General features: G+C 38.1%; 1 protein-coding gene across 4 annotated transcripts in view; it reads right to left on the bottom strand.

The window, feature by feature from the left end:
• The window catches only part of LOC131036706 (protein TIC 22, chloroplastic), a 171,856-nt gene extending 151,568 nt beyond the window's left edge, over positions 1 to 20,288 (bottom strand). For all 4 annotated transcript variants that reach the window (XR_009104132.2, XM_057968666.2, XM_057968667.2 and 1 more), the window contains exons 1-2: positions 19,066 to 20,288; positions 18,024 to 18,086 (exon numbers count right to left, since the gene is read on the bottom strand). Coding sequence is in view for 3 of the 4 variants with exons in the window: in XM_057968666.2 (XP_057824649.2) it covers positions 18,024 to 18,086; positions 19,066 to 19,689 (687 nt within the window). In the remaining variant the exon portion in view is untranslated. The remainder of the gene's footprint in view (positions 1 to 18,023; positions 18,087 to 19,065) is intronic.
• Between the last annotated feature and the right edge of the window lie 838 nt (positions 20,289 to 21,126).

The raw sequence follows: 21,126 nt of genomic DNA, 5'->3' as shown, positions 1-21,126 counted from the left end.
TATCGTCTATGGTTGGGAAGGCAACAGATCTGATGTTTGCCTGTGGTTAACGAGTACTACCTTAAAATCAACATTCTTCTCCAAGAGAGAAGAGGAAATCACCTTGATGGAGTTCAAGATTGAGAGCGTGCCAAGTGTCTCCGTAGGAGAACTGGAGGCCGTCATTGCCAAATTTATCACTTATGCCATTAATGAATGAGATAACGGTCATCCATTCCTAGACGAGAATCTTTTGACCAAGTAGTGTTGGCACACTTATTGCTAGAATATTTTGACTAAATGGCGGCTCGGTCAATGCATGTTGAATTTACAAAGAATCTTTTGCATGCAACCACCAAATTTATGATTTTATGACAAATTTCTCTCGCATGTTTCCATCGCATGAAGGAATGATGGGCATTTATGGCAACATGAACGATTTTTGCATGGGATATTCATTGCATGTAGGGCAAACTTGATGTAAGTGGTGCATTTGATGAACAAATGGATGTTATTTTGGGCATGTTTGAATTAATTGTATATGGGTTTCATGGGCATTTATTGTAGATTCCCATCTTGTTGCATCATGTGTGGGGAACCTTTTGGGGGAAACCCTAATTAGGGTTTTGTTCACGTGTGTTTTGTACACAGCCTAACACAGAATAAAATACCTAAGGGTATCTTATCCTCTCTTGAGAAAAAGTCTCTAACTGCTGAAGATTCGCATAAAGGATCAGTTAGGATGACTCCAAGGTTCCTTTTAGTAGGGTCTCTACATGTGGATAAGCTCGCCGTGGTATGATGTGATTTGCTGGAATCACAAGGGGACTCACATCTGATGTTTGAACTTCCGATCTGCTTTGCTGGACACAGGCTCTTACTAACTTGGATTTGAAAAAAAAAATGAAAAAAGGATAAGGGCGAAGAGAGGATCTAATCCTAATACTAAGAATGTAGGAGCAATGACTTGATTTTTGATGAAACTCTAACTAGATCTTGTTTTGACATCAATGGAACATCTACACAAGACTAGTGCGATCTTCTAAGGGAAGCTTTATGATGTTCAAATCATCACCGCAGGCATAGATACCATCCAAGTTGATGCATATCAATGAAGAGGCAACAAATTGAAATTGAGCTTAAGCTGAACGATTCCAGTTGACTACACAAGGCAAGTCTGCAATCAACAAACTGCTAGTAGTATGGATATACGAATTCCACCATCAATCAATCACATTTCCTCCATTCATCTAATCATCTACCATCTAAGATTGAAGACTCAACAAGAAACCATGCAAATTGCAAGAAACGACACACTTCACCATTACTTCAATGAAAATGGAGTTTGTTTACAATCAATGGCAACAATTTCTTGCCTTGTCCTCCTATTCTACTCTAATTGCTATTCTATCAACTATATTCTAACTCTCTAGCTATTGCTATGCTATCTCTAACTTATTGCTCATTAGCCTTTACAAATGAAATGCCTGGGCTTATATAGTGCCCACAATACAATTTGATGGCTTAGATCAATTCAAGATCAATGGCCAAGATTTTACAATGAAAACCCTAATTAGGGTTTGTTACAACCATTACATAACATTTAATGCTTGACCAATGATAAAATTGTATTGCTTGGACACATGTCCTCTCTAGAAAAATCGACCAATGGATAGCCAGGGTAGGTACATCGGAGTTTGTGCCACCTTCCATGAGTTAAGTACATTGAATCTGGACATGCTGAGATGGACCTCACTGATTGGAGAAATGATGACTAGGACGCCACCTCATCTGACACTTGTAACTTGGTAGATATTCAACTTGGTGTTGTTGAGAAGCTTGCTTCAATTAATTCATCTGGAACTATTTACTTCTTCAACGAGCCCTTGTTCTAACTCCTTGTGTCCTTGATGTGCAGGATGATTGATGTACCTCGCCTTGGAACGCTGGATTTGAAAGAGGTCGCCCTTGTCCTGGCTTGATCGTCCTGGCGAAGACCGTCCTTGATCCGGCTTGATTTTCCTTGATGAGATCTCCATTTGATGCCTCACTTAAGAGCTTAACTCTAAAATGCAAAATGAGGAATTTGCCTAGGCAAAATTTGAAATAAGATGGTCTTCAATGTGATCTCCCTTCAAAATAGCAATTTCGACGTCCAAAGTCTTCATCTCCACGTTCAAATCGACATTTTTGTTAGGTCCTTCGAGCTTGATTAACTTTTCCTTGCGATTGAATGTCCTTTTGTGGTGATATCGCCCTGGTCCCTTAGAGAGGGACAGGAGCGATCTCCATGTCCTGGCTCAAATTTGCAAACACTTGATCTTCGTTCTTCGTTCATTGTCTTCCAAAGGACGTCCTTTACTTCGCCAATCCTTGCATTGTCTTGATTTTGAAGGAGCATGAGTGTTTTTGTAAAAATCGCTTTGGTCCTTGTCCAAAGGACAGGAGCGATATAGCCTCTGTGTTAATTTGATGATCATTTAACGTTTGAAGTCTTTGTATATCACCTTCTAATCACGCCTTGGACCTCTTGTGACCTTGGAAAACCTTGACCTCACGTGATTTTTGCATGAATTGGCCAATATAATAAACATCGCTCTGGTCCCTTGGAGAGGGACAGGAGCGATCCTCAAGGTTTTGAGTTTGTTCTTGCGTTCTTCAACTTGCCATTACCTTCAATGCGTGAAATGACGTCCCTTGATTCCTCTTGGTGGCTTGATGCTTGTTTAACTTTCGAAATCTATGCCTTTATGCAATTTTCGCTCTGGTCCCTTCCTAAGGGACAGGAGCGAATTAGGATATTTTAGAGCAAATCCCTCAATGTGGCGATCCTTGTAACTTTGTGCTTGATGGAGATGCTTCGAAACGTCCTTGGCACCTTGTTCTTCGCCTTGGAGTGATTTGAATTTGAAGAAGAGGCAATATAATCATCATATCGCCCTGGTCCCTTGGAGAGGGACAGGAGCGATTTTGCTCTTGTGGGCTTCATCTCACTTTATCATCTTCGCAAATTATCTTCAACGGTCTCGTAATGTCCCCTTTCATTCATCCATGCCTTGGAATTCATTGTAACTTGGCAAGAAAATCATCTAAAACAAAAATCGCTCTGGTCCCTTCCTGAGGGACAGGAGCGAACTTAAGCATTTTGGTCCCTTGTTGGCGTTTCATAATCTTCAATTTGTCTTAAACGCGTTCATCTCGCCTCCTTTCTTGCCTTCAAACATAAAACTTGCTTGATCTTTGCCCAGATCGTACCTTATGAAGAATTTCGCTCTGGTCCTTCAGTGAGGGACAGGAGCGAATTTGACCCTGTAGGCAAAAACTTCATCATTTCATTGTTTTTGATCAAGTCTGGATGCTCTATCATGCTCATTTCGTCCTTCACCATGCCTTTGATGTCTCGATTCGTCCAAACAAGGTCAGGAATGGCTCAACTAAGCATTTTCGCTCTGGACCCTTGGTGAGGGACACGAGCGATTCGCCTTGGTCCCTTGGAGAGGGACAGGAGCGCTTTTCGCTCTGGACCCTTGGAGAAGGACAGGAGCGAAATTTGACTTTGACTTTTCGAACTCTCTATCAGGATAATTTTTATGGAATATAACATTTAAGTATAAGATTTCTTGTTTCTTCTTTCTTATACTTTAAGTTATATTCCATATATACTTTCAGGATGTTTGAGAGTGGTTTCAGACCTCCAGGAGTTATATTGCAAAATCTAGTTTTTTGAGGTTTTTCAGTTTCCAGACTTAGTCAAATTTCAGGATCAGGACATTCCAGACTTAGCCAAATTTCAGGATCAGGACCTCACTCAAGCTGGACTTACTTATCCATGTGATCCCCTGGGCGACGTTCAAAATGCAAAGGCTAACTAACAAAACCCTAAAAAAACCTAAAGAACAAACCCTAAAAAGCAAAAAAAAAACATGGGTCCCCATTTGCAATGGGGCGATGTGTGAAAACGTCACAACAGGTTTGCATGTACTCATGGTTTGAGGCCTATATAAAGGGGTGACCCCCCTCATCTATAAAGGAGGAGAGATTGCTTTCGAGATTGTTGCTATCAGTTTTAAAGCAAATAACTTAAAACATTGTTCAATTTGTTGGTGTATTCTTGTGTTGTTTTATGACTTGCATGATCTCACTCTCTTCACTTGATTAGATTTGCTTTAAAGTTGTTATATGAACAGGATTTGATGAGATTGTTTATAGTGTACCCCTCGCTCATACCTTTGGTTGGTAGCTGATTGTTATTAACTGTGTAAGGTTAGTCTGAGCTTTTTCTACGTGGAAACTTGTTGATGTGTATTTTGTACACGACCAAACACAGAATAAAATACCTAAAGGTACCTTATCCTCTCTTGAATAAAGTTTCCCGACTGCTAAAGATATTGCCGAAGGATCAGTCGAGGCAACTCCAAGGTTCTGTTATGTAGGATCTCTACTCATGGATAAGCTCTTCGTGGTATGATGTGATTTTGCTGGAATCACAAGGGGACTTACACTCGATGACCTGAACGTCTGATTTGTTGGAATCACAAGTCCTATTTACTAACTGGAAGACAAACAAATGGCAAAAGATGCAGGGTTCAAGAAGTCTACTCTACTACCTAGAATGAGAGAAGATGGATGAACGACTAGGTGGAGTCCTACTGGGCTGGGTCTCACCATCAGGTTTGAACAATCTGACACCAACTCAGTGCGATCTTCTAAGGGATGCTTCCAATATGTTCAAATCGTACGCCATCAAACATTGATCACCATTCAAGATAATGCATAAACAATAGATGTGTAACGACTTAAGATTAAGCTCATTTTATGCCAGTTGACCACGCAGGGCACACTTACAATCAGTAAGAGGCTAGTGGTATGGACTAGACGGATTCCACACAGGTGCATTCAACAATTTTCTTCATTCAATCTAATCATTTACCATCTACAATGAAGATTCAAAAAGAGACCAAGCGTATTGTAAAGAAATGACACTTTTCACCATATCTTCAATAAAAAAGGAGTTCATTTACAATCAAGGCAGCAATTTCTTGCCTTCTCTTCCTACTTTACTCTAATTTCTATTCTATCAGCTGACTATTCACTATTAGCTAACTACTCACCCACTATCAACTATTGACTAACTATTAGCTAACTACTCACCCACTATCAACTACTGACTAACTATTAGCCTCTACAAATGAGGAGCCAGGGCTTATATAGTGCCCACAATACAATTCAATGGCTTAGATCAATTTGAGATCAATGGCCGATATTTTACAATGAAAACCCTAATTAGGGTTTGTTACAACAAACTCAATTCTGGCCAATGAAATAATTGCATTATTTGGACGCATGTCTTCTCTGGAATATTCGACCAATGGATAACTGAGGTAGGTACATCGAAGTTTGTGTCATCCCCGTTGAGTCAGGTACATTGAATCTAGACACGCTGAGGTGGACCAATCCAACTGAAGGAATGATGACTGGGACGCCACCTTTTCTGACACTTGTAACTTGGTTGATGTTCAATTTGGTGATGCTGAGAAGCTAACTTTAATTAACTCTTCTGAAACTATCTGCTTCTCCAACGGACCCTTGCTTTGACCTCCTTTGTCTTTGATGTGCAGGATAGATGGTGTACCTTTCCTTGAAATGCTGGACTAGAAGAGGCTGTCCCTGATGATGCTGGACTAGAGTAGGTCGTCCTTGATGATGCTGGACTGGAGAAGGTCGTCCTTGATGATGCTGGATTGGAGGAGGTCGTCCTTGATCTGGCCCGGTCTTCTTTCATCTGCAAGACAAACCATAAGATGATTAAGGACACATAATATATTTATTCTAACATAGCATTTTATACCTTAAATCATCAACAAGAAGACATCAAAATGAAGTTTGCTCAAGATTCTTTCCAGGGACAGGCTCCATAAGAATTTCGCCCTGGACCCTTTGGAAGGGTCAAGAGCGAAATTCAAGTTTTAGGTCTCAACTCTTCATTTCCTTCACTTCAATTTATCTTGCAGGGCAAAGCAACATCATTTCAACCTCAATCACGCCTTAGGACTCAAAGCCTTGACTTGACACAAGGAGGAAATAGGTAGATTGAAGAATTTCGCTCTGGACCCTTTGGAAGGGTCAGGAGCGAAATTCACCTTTTAGCTCAAAATTTGCAATTTTAATGGTCAAAAATCTTTCCAAGGCATTCCAAATAGCTTCTCTCACCCTAGTCTAGGCCTGACTTTACTCAAAATTTGGAGAAAAGGATGGTTTTAGTGTTTTTTCGCTCTGGACCCTTTGGAAGGGTCAGGAGCGAATTTCTTGTTTTGAGCTCATTTCTTCATATTTGATGACCCTTGGCAATTCAAGGACATGCCTAAGGACACCTTTAATCTTGATCCACACTAGACTTGGCATAAAATTGAGGGAAAAGATAGGTTTTGCACAATTTCGCCCTGGACCCTTTGGAAGGGTCAGGAGCGAATTTCTTCCTCTAGGCCTGAAATTTCATTTCTTGAACTCCAATCTACATTGCCAAGCAAAAATACATCACTCCACTTCCATATACGCTATAGGAACCAAAAATCTGACCTCAAAATGACTAGAAGAATGAATTTCGCTAGAAATCATGGCCAGGGACAGGACCTATAATGAATTTCGCCCTAGACCCTTTGGAAGGGTCAGGAGCAAATTTCTTCCTTTAGCCCAAAACCATCATTTTTGGAGACAACAATCAATTCAAGGGCAATCTTAAGGGCATCCCTCACCTTGGTCTAGGCATGGCTTGGCACAAATTTGAAAGGAATAGGTGGATTTTAGGATTTTCGCTCTGGACCCTTTGGAAGGGTCAGGAGCGAATTTCCTATTTTGAGCTTGTTTTGGGTACTCCATTACCTCAATCCAATATTCAAAGGCAAGAACACATCAAAGTCCTTCTAACCATGCCATAAAACTCAAGAATTTGACCATCTCCAAGAAGAAAATATGAGTTTCCAAGAATTTCGCTTTGGACCCTTTGGAAGGGTCAGGAGCGAAATCCATATTCTTGATTGATTTCTCACCTCCTTCATCCAATCCATCTTCAAAATTGATCTAACTCAACTCTCCTCTCCACCATCAAGCCCACTCACCACCAAATTAGCTTGAAAAAGTCACCTCTCAATGCCTTAGGCAAAATAAAGGGGGGTAAATGAGGATTTCGCTCTGGACCCTTTGGAAGGGTCAGGAGCAAAATCCATGTTCTAAGTTGATTTCCACCACTTCTCAAGGAAAGAACACATAAATCCATCTTTCAACACGCCTTAAAAACCAACACTTGGCCAAAACTAGGAAGAAAATAAGAGCTATAGAGATTTTCGCTTTGGACCCTTTGGAAGGGTCAGGAGCAAAAATTACTTTTTAGTCTTCTTCCTCCATCCTTTCAACTTGAATCCACCTCAAAAAGGTAAGAAAACACTTCTCCTCACTCATCCAAGTTATAGAAACCAAAGTTTGACTTGATTTTGCTAAGAAAATAAGGGTTTTTAGGAATTTCGCTCTAGACCCTTTGGAAGGGTCAGGAGCGAAATTCACTATTTGGCTCAATTCCTTCACTTTCAATGATTTCCTAGCGCTTGAAGTCATTCCTAAGGATCTCTTTCACCTCAATTCACTTTAGTTTGCAATTGCATGGGCACAATATTGGGAAAAAAGATGGTTTTGAGAAAATTCGCTCTAGACCCTTTGGAAGGGTCAGGAGCGAATTTCTTATTCTTGACTTGATCCTTCATCTTTTCAACTCCAATCCTCTCTAGAAGGTAGCTAAACATCATTCTTCACCCAAGGGACAAGGTTTGTGGTCTAAGCAAGGTCAAAAAATAGGTGTGTAAGGAATTTCGCTCTGGACCCTTTGGAAGGGTCAAGAGCGAAATTCACCTCCTTGGCTAAAATCCTACATTTTTCAATGCTTTCAAACATTTCCAAAGGCCAAACACGTCCATTCTTCCTTTCAAGATGCCTTGCAAATCAAAATTTGGTCAAACAAGGAAGAGAATGAGGTCTAGGTAGATTTTCGCTCTGGACCCTTTGGAAGGGTCAGGAGCAAAAATCATGATTTGGGCTTGATTATTTATTTTTCAAACTTCAATCTTGTTTGGGAGGCAAACATAGATCATTTTCCACTTGAGGAACCAGGTTTTAAGCCCATTCAAGGTAGCAAATGAGGTTTATAGTGAATTTCGCTCTAGACCCTTTGGAAGGGTCAGGAGCGAAATTCATCTCCTAGGCAAAAACTTGATCTTCCAAAGCATCCAACTCCTTCTCAAGGCAAGAACATACCAATTCATCCTCCATCATGCCAATGCCTAGCCAAAACAAGGAAGAAAACAAGAGATATAAGGATTTTCGCTCTGGACCCTTTGGAAGGGTCAGGAGCGAATTTCCTTTTCCTGGCTAGCTTTTCACTTCCTTTCATCTCATTCTCCCCCAAACTTGATCAATTCAACCTCCTTTCATCGCAATCAAGACAATCCATCATCCAACTGGGTCTAGGCAAGGTCAAACTAGGTTTTTAGGGCCAAAAGAAGGCTAAATGGAGGATTTCGCTCTGGACCCTTTGGAAGGGTCAGGAGCGAAAATCTTCTTTTTGATTTTCATAATTTCAAAGCCTTAAACCTCCTCCCCATGCATCAAAACCTACCAAACCATGCCTTAGAAGTTCCAAACTTGGTCAAGCTGAGGAGCAATATAGGGGAAATATGAATTTCGCTATGGACCCTTTGGAAGGGTCAGGAGCGAAAATCATGTTTGGGCTCAAGTCCTGACTTCATCTCCAACCTATCCTTATCAAAACAAGAATTTTGCTTTCAAAAATGCCTGGGACAAGGATTAGTTCATAGTTTTGGGCAAGGTAGAATGCCTTATGGAAAAATTCGCTCTAGACCCTTTGGAAGGGTCAGGAGCGAAATTTCTCTTTTAGGCTCAATTCACTTCAAATTGGACTTGGCTTTGCCTTAGACTTGATCCTAGATCCATTTCTTCCATATCTTAGCCAAACTTGCTCAACCACTCTCTGACTTCCTGGAACTCAAACGGGACACCACTAGCAAAACTAAGCCTAAGGAAGACCTTGAAGGAAACCCTAACCCGGAGCATCCACTGACTCATCCTAGCTCAAGAAGAGACTACTATCCAGCGATCCCCCTGACAGCACTCAAAATGCAAAGGCTAACAGACAAAACCCTAGAAACCCAGAAAACAAACCCTAGAAAGCAAAAAAAGCAGGGTTCCCCATTTGCAATGGGGCGATGTGTGAATACGTCACAACAAAACTTAACTTCAATCATCGATGGACATTGTTCGTTGATGGTGTTCATTGGTGGTCTAGAAATATTTCGCACAACCTTTGAAGATTGCACTGCCTCTGTGTAGTTGTCTCCTAGTGGCGAAGCAGAGTGTGGTTTCATCTCACTTGAGCAATACTTGTCTCCTTGTTCTTAGCTCTAGATTAAGTTAGCCTAGCTTTCTAAACCCTTCCCTATTTACTTTCTGCAAATTTTAAACCTAAAATCCTAAAAAACGAGCCATTAAAAGCTAAATCATTCATGAGTCAATTCCTTGAAATTGCAAAATTGTCTAATCTTCTTTGAGAGTACGTAAGGCCCCTTGGAATACCAGTATATCACATCAACCAACTGAGTCATGTCCGTTGCATTTAGGAACCTTGGAGTCGATTGTTTGAACTTTCCGCAATCTTAGCATACAATCGCACTTTGATCAAGAGAGAGTAAGGTGACCATTGGTAACTTTATTCTGTGTTCGACGTAGTCATAAAAAACACGTCAACGGGATATTACTATTAATTGATCATTTCCAGCATTACAATTATTTGCTATTGTAACTAAGACAGCAGGCGGGTACACTGTATCATGGCTATATATTTTTATTTCATTTATGTCATCGTAGATCTGCATTTATATAATATTTATTTAACCATTGATATCATGTCAGATCTGTATTACTATATGTAAATAAATGCAATATAATTACTGTATATATTATCAAAAAGACTGCATTTCATATATCAGATTTATACTTACTTTAATGTACATTCATAATGCATAAAGATTATTATATTCATGACTCCATCTTGATTCATTTGCTAATGCCTATGAGAAGATAGGTTGGTGTGTGTAGGGACGGGCGAGTATATCCTCACAAGTGATGATGAGCCCAAGATGGGGTAGGGACGAAGCCCTCAACCTTGAGGGAGCCTCCTTGTAGATTGGTGTTAGCACCCTATGACAGTAAATCCCAAACTCACGAATGCACCGGCAACATTCCAGTCTTGCATGAATCACACATTCCGTGAGCAGTTGCGGAAATTTGTTCTGGTCTTCTTTGACGACATACTGATATACAGCAAGGCATGGAGTGATCATCTACAACATTTGGATACAGTGTTGAGTATCATGGAGGTTCAGTCGCTATATGCGAAGGCTTCCAAATGTGAGTTTGAGATGACCGAGATACTTTATCTTGGGCATGTGATTGGAGCTAACGGTGTGAAAGTACACCAAGAGAAGATACAAGAAATTTTGGATTGGTCGCCACCGAAGAATATATCGAAATTGACAGGGTTCTTGGGATTGTGTTGTTATTACAGGAGATTTGTGAGTGGCTTCTCACAATTGGTGTCACCTTTGACATACCTCACTAAGAAGGGTGCATTTCATTGATCCAATAAGGCACAGGTGAGATTTGACAAGCTCAAGGAGGTCATAAGCTCATGTCTAGTGTTGGCATTACCGGACTACACATAGTCATTTGTTTTGGAGTGCGATGCATCAAGACAGGGAATCAATGCAATCTTGATGTAGAATAGACATCCGAATGCATTTGAGAGCAAAAAACTGAGGGATATAGAAAAACCATACTCCACTTATGACAAGGAGATGCTAACCATTATGCACGTGCTAGCTAAATTCAGACAGTATCTAGTGGGTACCAAATTTGTGGTCAGGACTGATCACAACAATCTCAAGTATTTTCTGGAACAGAAGGATTTGAATGAATGGCAGCAGAAGTGGGTGAGCAAGATTTAGGCTTATGACTTTGATGTGGAGTATGTTAAAAGAAAAAAGAATATTGTTGCTGATGCTCTTTCTAGGGAACCTGCTTTTCTACTCTCTAACTGAGATTTCAGCTGATTGGAATCTCAATTGTTGACTGAATATTCTAAGAATACTTTTGCATGTGATTTGATTGATGGACGGGTACAGGATGACCAGTATTCTATAGTTGATGATATAATTTATTATAAGAACAGGATATATCTTGTACCAGGATCTAAAATGAAGGTCAAGATTATGAGGGCAATGCATGATACACCTCTAGCAGGGCATTCGGAATTCTTCAAAACATATCATCAGATACGAGAGAGGTTCACCTAGAAGGGTCTAAAAGACGATGTGTTGCAATATGTTAGATAGTGTCTGACTTGTCAGCAAAATAAGTCAAAACATACTTTTCCTGTAGGCCTACTTCAGCCATTGCGATACCTGAACAAAAGTGGGAAGGAATATCCATGGATTTCATTACAAGACTTCCACGTGTTCAGGGGAGAGATTACATATTTGTAGTTGTTGACAGATTAACAAAATATGCACATTTATTTGTTGGACCTACAGATTACATAGCACCTCAGGTTGCAGACTCATTTTTCAGAGAGGTGTTCAAACTGCATGGGCTCCCTAAGACCATTGTTAGTGATCGGGACAGCCGGTTTCTCAGCATGTTTTGGCAAGAGCTATTCCGATTGGTAGGTACAGCACTGACTCCGAACACAAGCTACCATCCTCAAACTGATGGTCAGACAAAGATAGTAAATAAATGGATTGAGGGCTATCTTCGGAATTATGTTTCAAGGCAGCAGCGTGCTTGGATTAGATGGCTTCACTTAGGTCAGTATTGTTACAATACCACCTTCCATATGTCTATTGGCATATCTCCCTTCAACGCTCTATATGGGTATGATGCACTATCATTCATGGATTTGGCTTTCAATGATAGTGAAGTCCCTCAAGCAAAGGAAACAATGCAGAACTATTAGAATATCCTTAAGGCATTGAAGGATAATCTTTAGCACACTCAAAAGCAACAGAAAATGTATGCAGATAGGCACTGCATTGAGAGATCTTTAGAGGTTGGGGACTTAGTTTTCTTGCGCCTATAGCCATATAGGCAATCTACGTTGAAGAAGATGTTATTTGTAACTAGGTAAGATGGGTTCGGATTGCCTTAAGGCAACATCCGAACCCATATAGGACTGGGTCCTATCCTAAAGGGGTAACGTGCCCCCAAGTTGAGCCCAGCCCTATACCTTCATGACACCCTAAATACTCCACGCCACAATAAATAAATTGGTGCCAAAAGAAGGAAGGCCGACTTGGACTTAATAAAGGTTAAGGTCTCATATAAATAAAGACAACTTGCAAATACAATTCAATCATTCATAAAATCAGTGAACTAGCTCTGCAAATAAAAGGTGCGAATTTACTCAAGGATAGTGCGAACTTGTCCAAGAGGACATAGGCCTTTTTGGTGCAGACTTGAAGTGCTTAGAAGTGCAGATCTGTCATACAAAAGGGATCAGATCTGGAGAAGCAAGCTAAGTATTGTATTTGTGCAATTAAGAGAGAATATATAAGCTGACCTGTGGGTCTTTAATGCTGGGTTTTCCCAGGGTATTTGTGCTTGTCTCTTGTTTACTTGTTTCATTTCTGAGCTTACTGAATTATGGTTTACTAAAATGTTACAAATCTGATTAACAAACTAGGGCATAATTAAAAGACATAAATCTGATTACTGATCTAGGGCACAAAATTAACAGAAGAGTGGTGCGGAAAAACTTAAGCCACATTTCTATGGGCCTTACAAGATACTGAGGAGAATTGGAGAGGTTGCATATGAACTGGAACTTCCAAAGAGCAGTAAAATTCATAATGTATTCCATGTTTCATGCCTCAAGAAGGCATTGGGCCAACATACAATTTCATCTCCAGAACTTCCACCCCTCAATGAAGAAGGTAATTTGGTTTTGGTCCCTAACAATATTGTAGATATAAGGGAGAGGAGATTAAGAAATAGGGTGATCCGTGAACATCTCTTCAAGTGGAGAGACTTACCGATTGAGGATGCAACATGGGAAGGAGAACAAATTCTACAGCACCCCAATTTGCGATTGCTAGAGGACCAGCAATCCCTGGAAGGGAGGACTGTGATATCCCTTTCCGCTTAACGTTCAATCAGGAGTAAATTATGTGAGCCTTTCCTATTCCCGAAGGCTAGAACAAAACAAAGTCAAATTAATTAACAAGGGAATAAGTTGATAATTAAATATAAAGGGAAAAGCTAAAGTATTTAATCAATCATATTTAACTATAAAATGGGGCCACTTAAGTTATGACTTTATTAGTCCTAGGCCAACTCATCATGGTAGTGAGTTAATTGATGTTAGGCAAATATTATTAAATGCCCTAGTTGCTCCTATAAAACAATTCAATGGAGAAATCAATGGCTTTTTTGAAGAGTATATATTGGGGCATCGAAGGTTTCAAGCATTATTATTGATCATTATTTGTTATTGAATTCTCTCTGCAAGTCAACTTTTGGGCATCTCAGGACGAAACCCTTGGTGTCTTCTTGCTCTGGATGCAACCCCAGTGCAACATTTATCAATTCAGATTCCAATTCCTATTGAATTCTTTCACCAATCGCTGTACACAAAGGGATGATTTTGAGACAGTGATAAAGATTTCAGTTTATTGTGTATCGAGAGTTTGAAGGTGGTGTGGCCTGCTCTAAAGCTCATTATTCGTATTCATTCCTGATCGCTAGCCTTGGTATCGTGAACGGTTCCTAGTGCAATCATATCGCAGCCTGATCTCATCCCAATTCGCAGCCTGTAGTTTCAGAATCGTGGCCTGTGGAGTGTAGATATTGCTGCCAATGCCTTACAATTCGGACTGGGTCGACTCCAAGGGCCAATGACATAAGCAAGGTAGAATTCTCCTCATGCACATTGAAATCATCAGCATATCAGCATTGCTTGAGGTGTGATTTGTCTTGAAGGGAATGTTCGATGCATGTATGATTTTATGTATTTCATTCTATCTATTTGAATCTCCTGTTAAAACAAATATTCTATTTCCTATCATTGCAAATGTTTCATTGATTTGAGTATTGAGATCAAATAAATCTTGTTATGAGTAAAACTATTTAAACAAAACAAAACAAATTGCACAAGTTTCATAGACAGCAGTGGAAAGAATATTTCATGGAACTAGAACAGCAACCATTAACTATCTAACCATCGGCAGTTGGAAGGTCAAGCAACACCATGGGATATGAACAAGGTTACATGGAGATGTGTCTCGAGGGCTTTTTGCCTCTCCCCACACCGAGGACATCTCGGGAATGAGGAACGACTTGGGGATGTTTCCCAACCATCAGCAAAATTTGCCAAAACACTGGGGATGTTTATGAAATGGAAGGATAGCTCGGGGATAGGGTGGGGACAGTCGATCGTCACCTTTTTTCCAGCACTCAAAAAAGGGAAAAAAACGTCCAGCTTTAAAAAAAAATTAAATTAAATTTTATACAACAATAAGCTATCCAGGAAATTGTAAATCCGTTGTAGTATATGCAATAACATGAAAAACAATTCTTTGCTCATGGACATTAAGCTTTCCTAAACTACAGTCCAACAAAATACAAAATTGTTGATTGAGAACAAGTTTGGAGTATCGGGGCAAGAATCTACACAAACATGAGTAAATTAAAAAAAGGTATCCAAAGATGCATTTTGGAACCCTATAATATGGTAAGAATGAGTTAATTCACAAACATGAGAATGGTGTTAATAAAAGGTACAAAATGCCAGAGACATCCTACCAAATATAAAAGAAAACAAACAAGCTTAAAGAACAAAGATGTGTCAAACAAAAGATGATGACAAATAGAAAAAAAATTAGACCTGGTAAAATGGGAATAATTTTCATCATAAAATTTTCATGAATTGAAACAACTTGATGCATTTGTTAGCTGAAAAAATTCCATAACTTGATGCAATATAATATTAGATCTCACACGTGGGACAACACAAAGACTCACTTTTTGGAAGCAAATGAATAGCTCCAAACTGCATACAAAAAATATGCATCTCTGTTACTCAATTTTCAATTTTGAATCTAGCTACTTACATAATATAGTGGAAAAACATAATTATGTACTGGACCTCCTATTATTTGCTAAACCTTACTCTACAATAATAAATTAAAATGAATACCAAACCCAGACCAAAAACTAATAGATTTTATGCATGACGACATTTACAATAATGACAATGGAATTGCTAAGAATGATTACAGTGCCAGAAAAGAAATCTAACAAGGCTCTAGATATGCTTATAGCAAGAAATCCTCAAACTATATTACATTCCACAGTGCTAAAACAAAATGACAAAATAAACAAAAATTAATAGAAATCATATTAAAGATGATGCAATCATATTTTTAATAACTCCTACATATGAACAAAAATAAACTGACATGGTACATGTAGTTTGCAATTTGTATTTATACAGATACTGGAACATATATCCAATACCTTAAGAGTACCACGACTAGTATATGGTTGGGACAACTTGTACACAAATATATCAAAACTTATATACATAGGCTATCATATGAATATTTGAAATTTCCCTATGTTTTTTAAATGTATATATTTATATAGCCATCCCCTTTGCCGTCCCCAAAAATGGCCTCAAAAAATCCCGTCCCCGAAATGCATCCCCCCATCCTAAAAAATTGGTGGACCATAGAATATGAACTATTCTATAACTGCATTGTAACCTCTTATAACAATATTGTGCATAACAATATTGTACATATAGTCATTTGATTCTTCACATTGTAGATCAGATAGCAAAGAAGAATCTAGGCAAATCAATCTAATGTGTTTGCCATTTTTGTTCATGAGAATTCTCATTCTCAATCTTGCTATATGTAATGTCCATTGTAAACTATTTGTTTAGGTCTTGAAGTGCACATTGGTTAACTAAATCTTTGGTTTCCTTTGCATATTCTATAATCGTATCTTTCACTAAGATAGGATTATACCCCACGCCTCAAATTTGGATCAAATATTATTGTCATTGGCATGCATTTTGGCCAGCTAAGTTTAAACCCCGCCGCCTTCCCCCATCCCCCCAACTCAAACACCACTCCCAAATGCCCGCAAATTACCAAATACAAAAATATGTAGAAAATCTTTTAAAATATGGATTTCTAATTGTTCAGAAATGCCATTTTCTTGAGCATTCTCTTTTCTTATGGTGCAGATCTCAGCTCTTCTAAAATTAAGCATGCAACTTGTTAGTCCTGTAAACATTTGAAACAAGTAAAAGAACTTTTATGCATGGTTGACAACTTAAGCCAGATTAATAAAACTTGGGTCAGAAATCCAAAGCATCAGCTCCAGTGCAAATGAAAATAATCTCAAATTCTTCAACACAATGAAAGTGTCTACAAGCACAGAGGTAAAAATAAACATTAAAAAAAATAGACATGAATAAACTACATCTTATTGCCTTCAAGAGTGGTTATCTATCCTTTAATAATAAACTACAAAGAGCCAAATAAATAGATATTCATAAATGAAAATGATGCAACATACATTAAAATATGTGCGGAAAAAGTAACAGTATTCCAAGCACATATATGGAACGTAAACAGTATTACTACCACTGTAACAGTATCATGAACTTTCATAACATGTATATGTATTTATGTCTGTGTGTGTTTGTTTATAACTTTTTCTATATTTATACAAATAAATTGTAATTCCAGAAGATGACTGAAATTTCTTAGGTATAAGCAATCCAAAACAGAATACTACAGTAAATATGATGTACTGGTATTGTGTTATTTAGCAATCATAAATCTGAATATTTATTCAAAATTGTTACTACTGTATTGAGTAATCCAATCTGAAAACCTATTGTAAATGGAGATGGACTAATGAAATTTTCCTCAATGATTGATTATCGGACCATTACCGATCAGATAAGTTATTACTTACTATAAAAAAATCGACATTCATAAGCAGTTTTGGAAGTTTACTTTTTTTTATGCTAAGAACCCTACCTTATTAATTGCATACAAGCAAGACAAAACTGAAGCACAAAATAAGAACTTTAAACCATAGAAGAGAGACACAATTAACCATACAACCAACGCAATGTCATACAGAACATTGCCCAATAATAAATTTATAACATGATTGTCTGCAGGATTTACATCTATAGACAGTTTTAGCGTAAGAGTTATAAGCCAGTTTTTAGTACTAATAGTTATAAGCCATTTTTTAGTATTAAGAGTTATAATGCCATTAACTATTGAGTTCTTTATAACTGCGTTATGTGGTTTACATGAGAAATGTAAAATCTATGACAAAATTAAGAATCAACTCTTTTTCCCCTGTTAGACTCTGACATCTTCCAGAGTAAATGCATATGTAGAATTAAATTGAGGCTACTTTTTTCATTTGTATTTGAGGTGATGAAGCCAGTGGCTAAATTACTAAACCGCACTTAATAGGGCAGCCCAGTTCAAAAAAATCAACAGCAAAGAAGCTCTCATCAGGTATACACACCAATCATAAGAGACCGGGTGATTGCAATAACCAGAGGATTCCAATTCACACCTGATTGCAGTAAGAATTAACTCGATCCTGCAAACTGTAAAAAGCCCTATAGTCTGATTTCCATTTATACAGCAAGAGATGTACCCTACAGGATTCGACATCACCTTGAAAAGGTTTGAAACGGTATTCGCTATTAAAAAACATCAATTTTACAACAAAATGATGCTAGCTTATTATGAGAAATAATGGAGTATAGGTGTTGTCTGCATTATAATTAGCATTCACCATAATAAGATCTTAAAATCTCACAACAAAATTCATCCGACTCAAAAGGACTTTTTTGTCAATGTAATTTTTGTGAAAAAAGACCTTGCCTTATTGAGAGATACTGCAACCACCTTCGCCCCATTGCCTAAACCTGGCTCTTTTCTGCTAACCTGCAGTGCTACAAGACAATTTTCTTCACAACAATTGAAAAGAAAGCAAGAAAAACTTATATTAATATCAACAAATAACAAAAGTAAATGGAACTCAAAATTCCATCATCAAATTTTAATCAAGAGAGGGTATACCAAACAAAATATCTAGAGTGCCTAAAATAAACCTAGGAAGCAAAATCACCTGAGAATATAAAACTTCCAACTCTCAAATATAGTAATTCATAGTTTTGTATTCAAAACAACCAGTAAAGAGTTTCTTGAAGACAACAATGACACAGATATTCCCATTTCGCAAAAAGGATCCATAGAACGTCTAAGCAGTGAGCAAGTGCTACAAACTTCAAGGCCCGCCTCTTTGTTAGCCGCTCAAAATCTTCTGCCCAAAAACTGGAGCGTACTTTCTATCACAGGTTTTCCAGAGAATAATATCTACGACCACCGATTGTGGAAGCTAACAAACTCTTAAATTATAATAGTTCCTATTTCTTTACCTCACATTTTGCATTTTCCCACCAAGAAAAAGAGTGGTAGGCCCCCTCCATGGGTTTGCGGCCGGAGAGGAGCTAAATGCAATGGATAAATCCCAAGCAAGAAGGGGTGCACTGATAGCATATTCTGGGTTTCAATTCCTCCACTACAATAAGGCAGCCCATATGCCCAGCAGACGGGGCAAGGTTTTAGTGTAGAGATCATGGGCTAAGTTTGGGGTTCAGGACAGCGGTCCACATGTGTAGGGGATAAGACAATCATATCAGTGTGACCTACATTCAAATCCTCCCAAAACCATTGGGCAGCCAATAGATCCAGCAGACAATTGACGAGTTTGCCGAGTTTGTAGGATAACGATTATATGTACATTTGGAAAATAAGAATGTAGTTCGCTCTTATCATACACCGTATCAAATGTCACCGATAACCTCACCATATAATCAAAAATTATAAGAAATTTAATAGACTATAAAAACGATAGAATCACCTGGAAAAGAAGAGACTCTGCATCCTCTTTCCTGAAACAAAACAACCCAATAGACCTCTGGTAGTTCATATCCGAAACCAAAACAAACTCATTGGCGGAATTGCTTACTGTGTAGACTGGTATTCCATCCAACCTTTTAGAAACCTCTTCGGCACACATTGCCAGGTCAAATAGGTGTCTAGGCTCAAGATGGTTGCTAAAATTTTCCTTCCCTACTTTCAACGCATTTCCTTGAGACCCCATTCGAACGGCCTCTATAAACCTTTCCCTGCCTGCATTCCATGTATTTCCTTCAGACCCCAATCGAATTCCCTCTGTAATTTTTTCTTTCCCTGCTTTCAATCCATTTCCTACAGTTTCGAAGGTTTTCTTCAATTGGGTATGCCAATAGCGACCAGAGGCCAGTCCAAGTCCTTGCACCACATTGGGTACTTGAATTTTTTTATGGAATTGATTGATGCAATTGCTCAAATGAGTATGAAAATGGTTCTGGGCTCCCTTCCATTGCTGCTGGATACCAAAAACTATCGTAGAAATTGGCTGTCTAAGCTCAGCATGAAGATTGTCCCAGTGATGTTGATTGGGCTGTACCTCTATATTCCTTTCTTTCATATTTATATGCATTTTACCTTTAATATTACTCACGTTGTCACGCTGAGTGATTGGCAGCCTGTGTTAATTGCCTGTTGAGTGGTCAGTATATCATAACATTTTTCTGTCTAGAATTTGCTGCTTCATTCAGGAAAATGGGTTGGTTGTGTTCTATATGATATCTCAACAAACCATAAAAAAAATTATGGATAGTGTTTAAAAGTGCTCTACCGATGTTAACTAACTAAAAAGTCACTGTATTTGTATGTTTGCCGTGCAACATTTAAAATCAAAGTTTGATTGCAATTACACCTAGCATCTGCACTGTTAAAAGTGCAGCGGGTGTGCCGTTCAGCTAAGGGAATGGAGGTTAAAAGTTGAGTGTATGCTGCCACCGTTTGACACGAGGATGAAGGTGTGTTTTTAGTCTGCCGGCACTTCAGAAAAAAACATTCATCCTTAGGTCAAGATATCTGATCCAACGGAAAGTTTTCTGTTGTGTTGTTTTTAATAAATTTGAGGAAAAAAAATAGAGAGAATTATAATGTTTTTAGTCTGCCAGCACTTCAGAAAAAAACATTCATCCTTAGGTCAAGATATCTGATCCAACGGAAAGTTTTCTGTTGTGTTGTTTTTAATAAATTTGAGGAAAAAAAATAGAGAGAATTATAATGGAAATATAAAAAGGAGTGGGCTTCTTTTCCAGTCAGAGACCTCAGGAATACGATACCTTTAAGCATTTAGAATTAATTGAAATGCATGTTAAGATGGAGATGAATTTATGATAGTCTTTTTCATCATTTTTTATTATTTTGATTATAAATTAGAGAAAATTATATTTATTTATGTTCTTTTTATTATTATAATTAAAATTGAAATGGAGGTTCTTTTCATTCAACAAACATATTAATTTTAAGTTGTATGAAAAGAATAAATAAATCGTGATTAATATTAAAATATTCTTTAAATAGTTTAAACAAACAAATATGGTTAATATTAAAATAATCTTCACATGGTTTAAACAAACAATCTCAAATATTATTATTAGGTTTAAATAGTTAAAGAAGACAATGGTAAAGGAGCAATGGAAATATTTGTAACTTCAAAAATAAAATTGCACACTAATCAAAGTCTTTGGAGATATTGAAAGTGACATGGAATATTATAAAGTTCCCAAATGACAACTTTTGAAGTGGAGACTTCAATCTAGGTGAGGGGGAATTATCCTTTATAAGAAATAGAAATCCAAGCAAATTTTAAGTGAATAAGGGCAGGTCCCCATGCAGCTGGTTAACTTATTTTGGATAGCATATGTTGTTCAACTTTTTGTGCAATAATTTGTGGAGCTGGTGGCCCCATGAATTATAAAATTTGCTACTTGCTTTTTTTTTTTATGAATAGTAGTCATTTCCATTAATCAAGATAAAGTACACTATTCACAAAAAAAGGTAAGCGGATACAAGATCGCCC

The sequence above is a fragment of the Cryptomeria japonica genome, chromosome 10 (genome assembly GCF_030272615.1).
Source record: "Cryptomeria japonica chromosome 10, Sugi_1.0, whole genome shotgun sequence".
Classification (NCBI taxonomy): Eukaryota; Viridiplantae; Streptophyta; class Pinopsida; order Cupressales; family Cupressaceae; genus Cryptomeria; species Cryptomeria japonica.
This window is presented reverse-complemented; position numbering and strand designations above follow the sequence as displayed.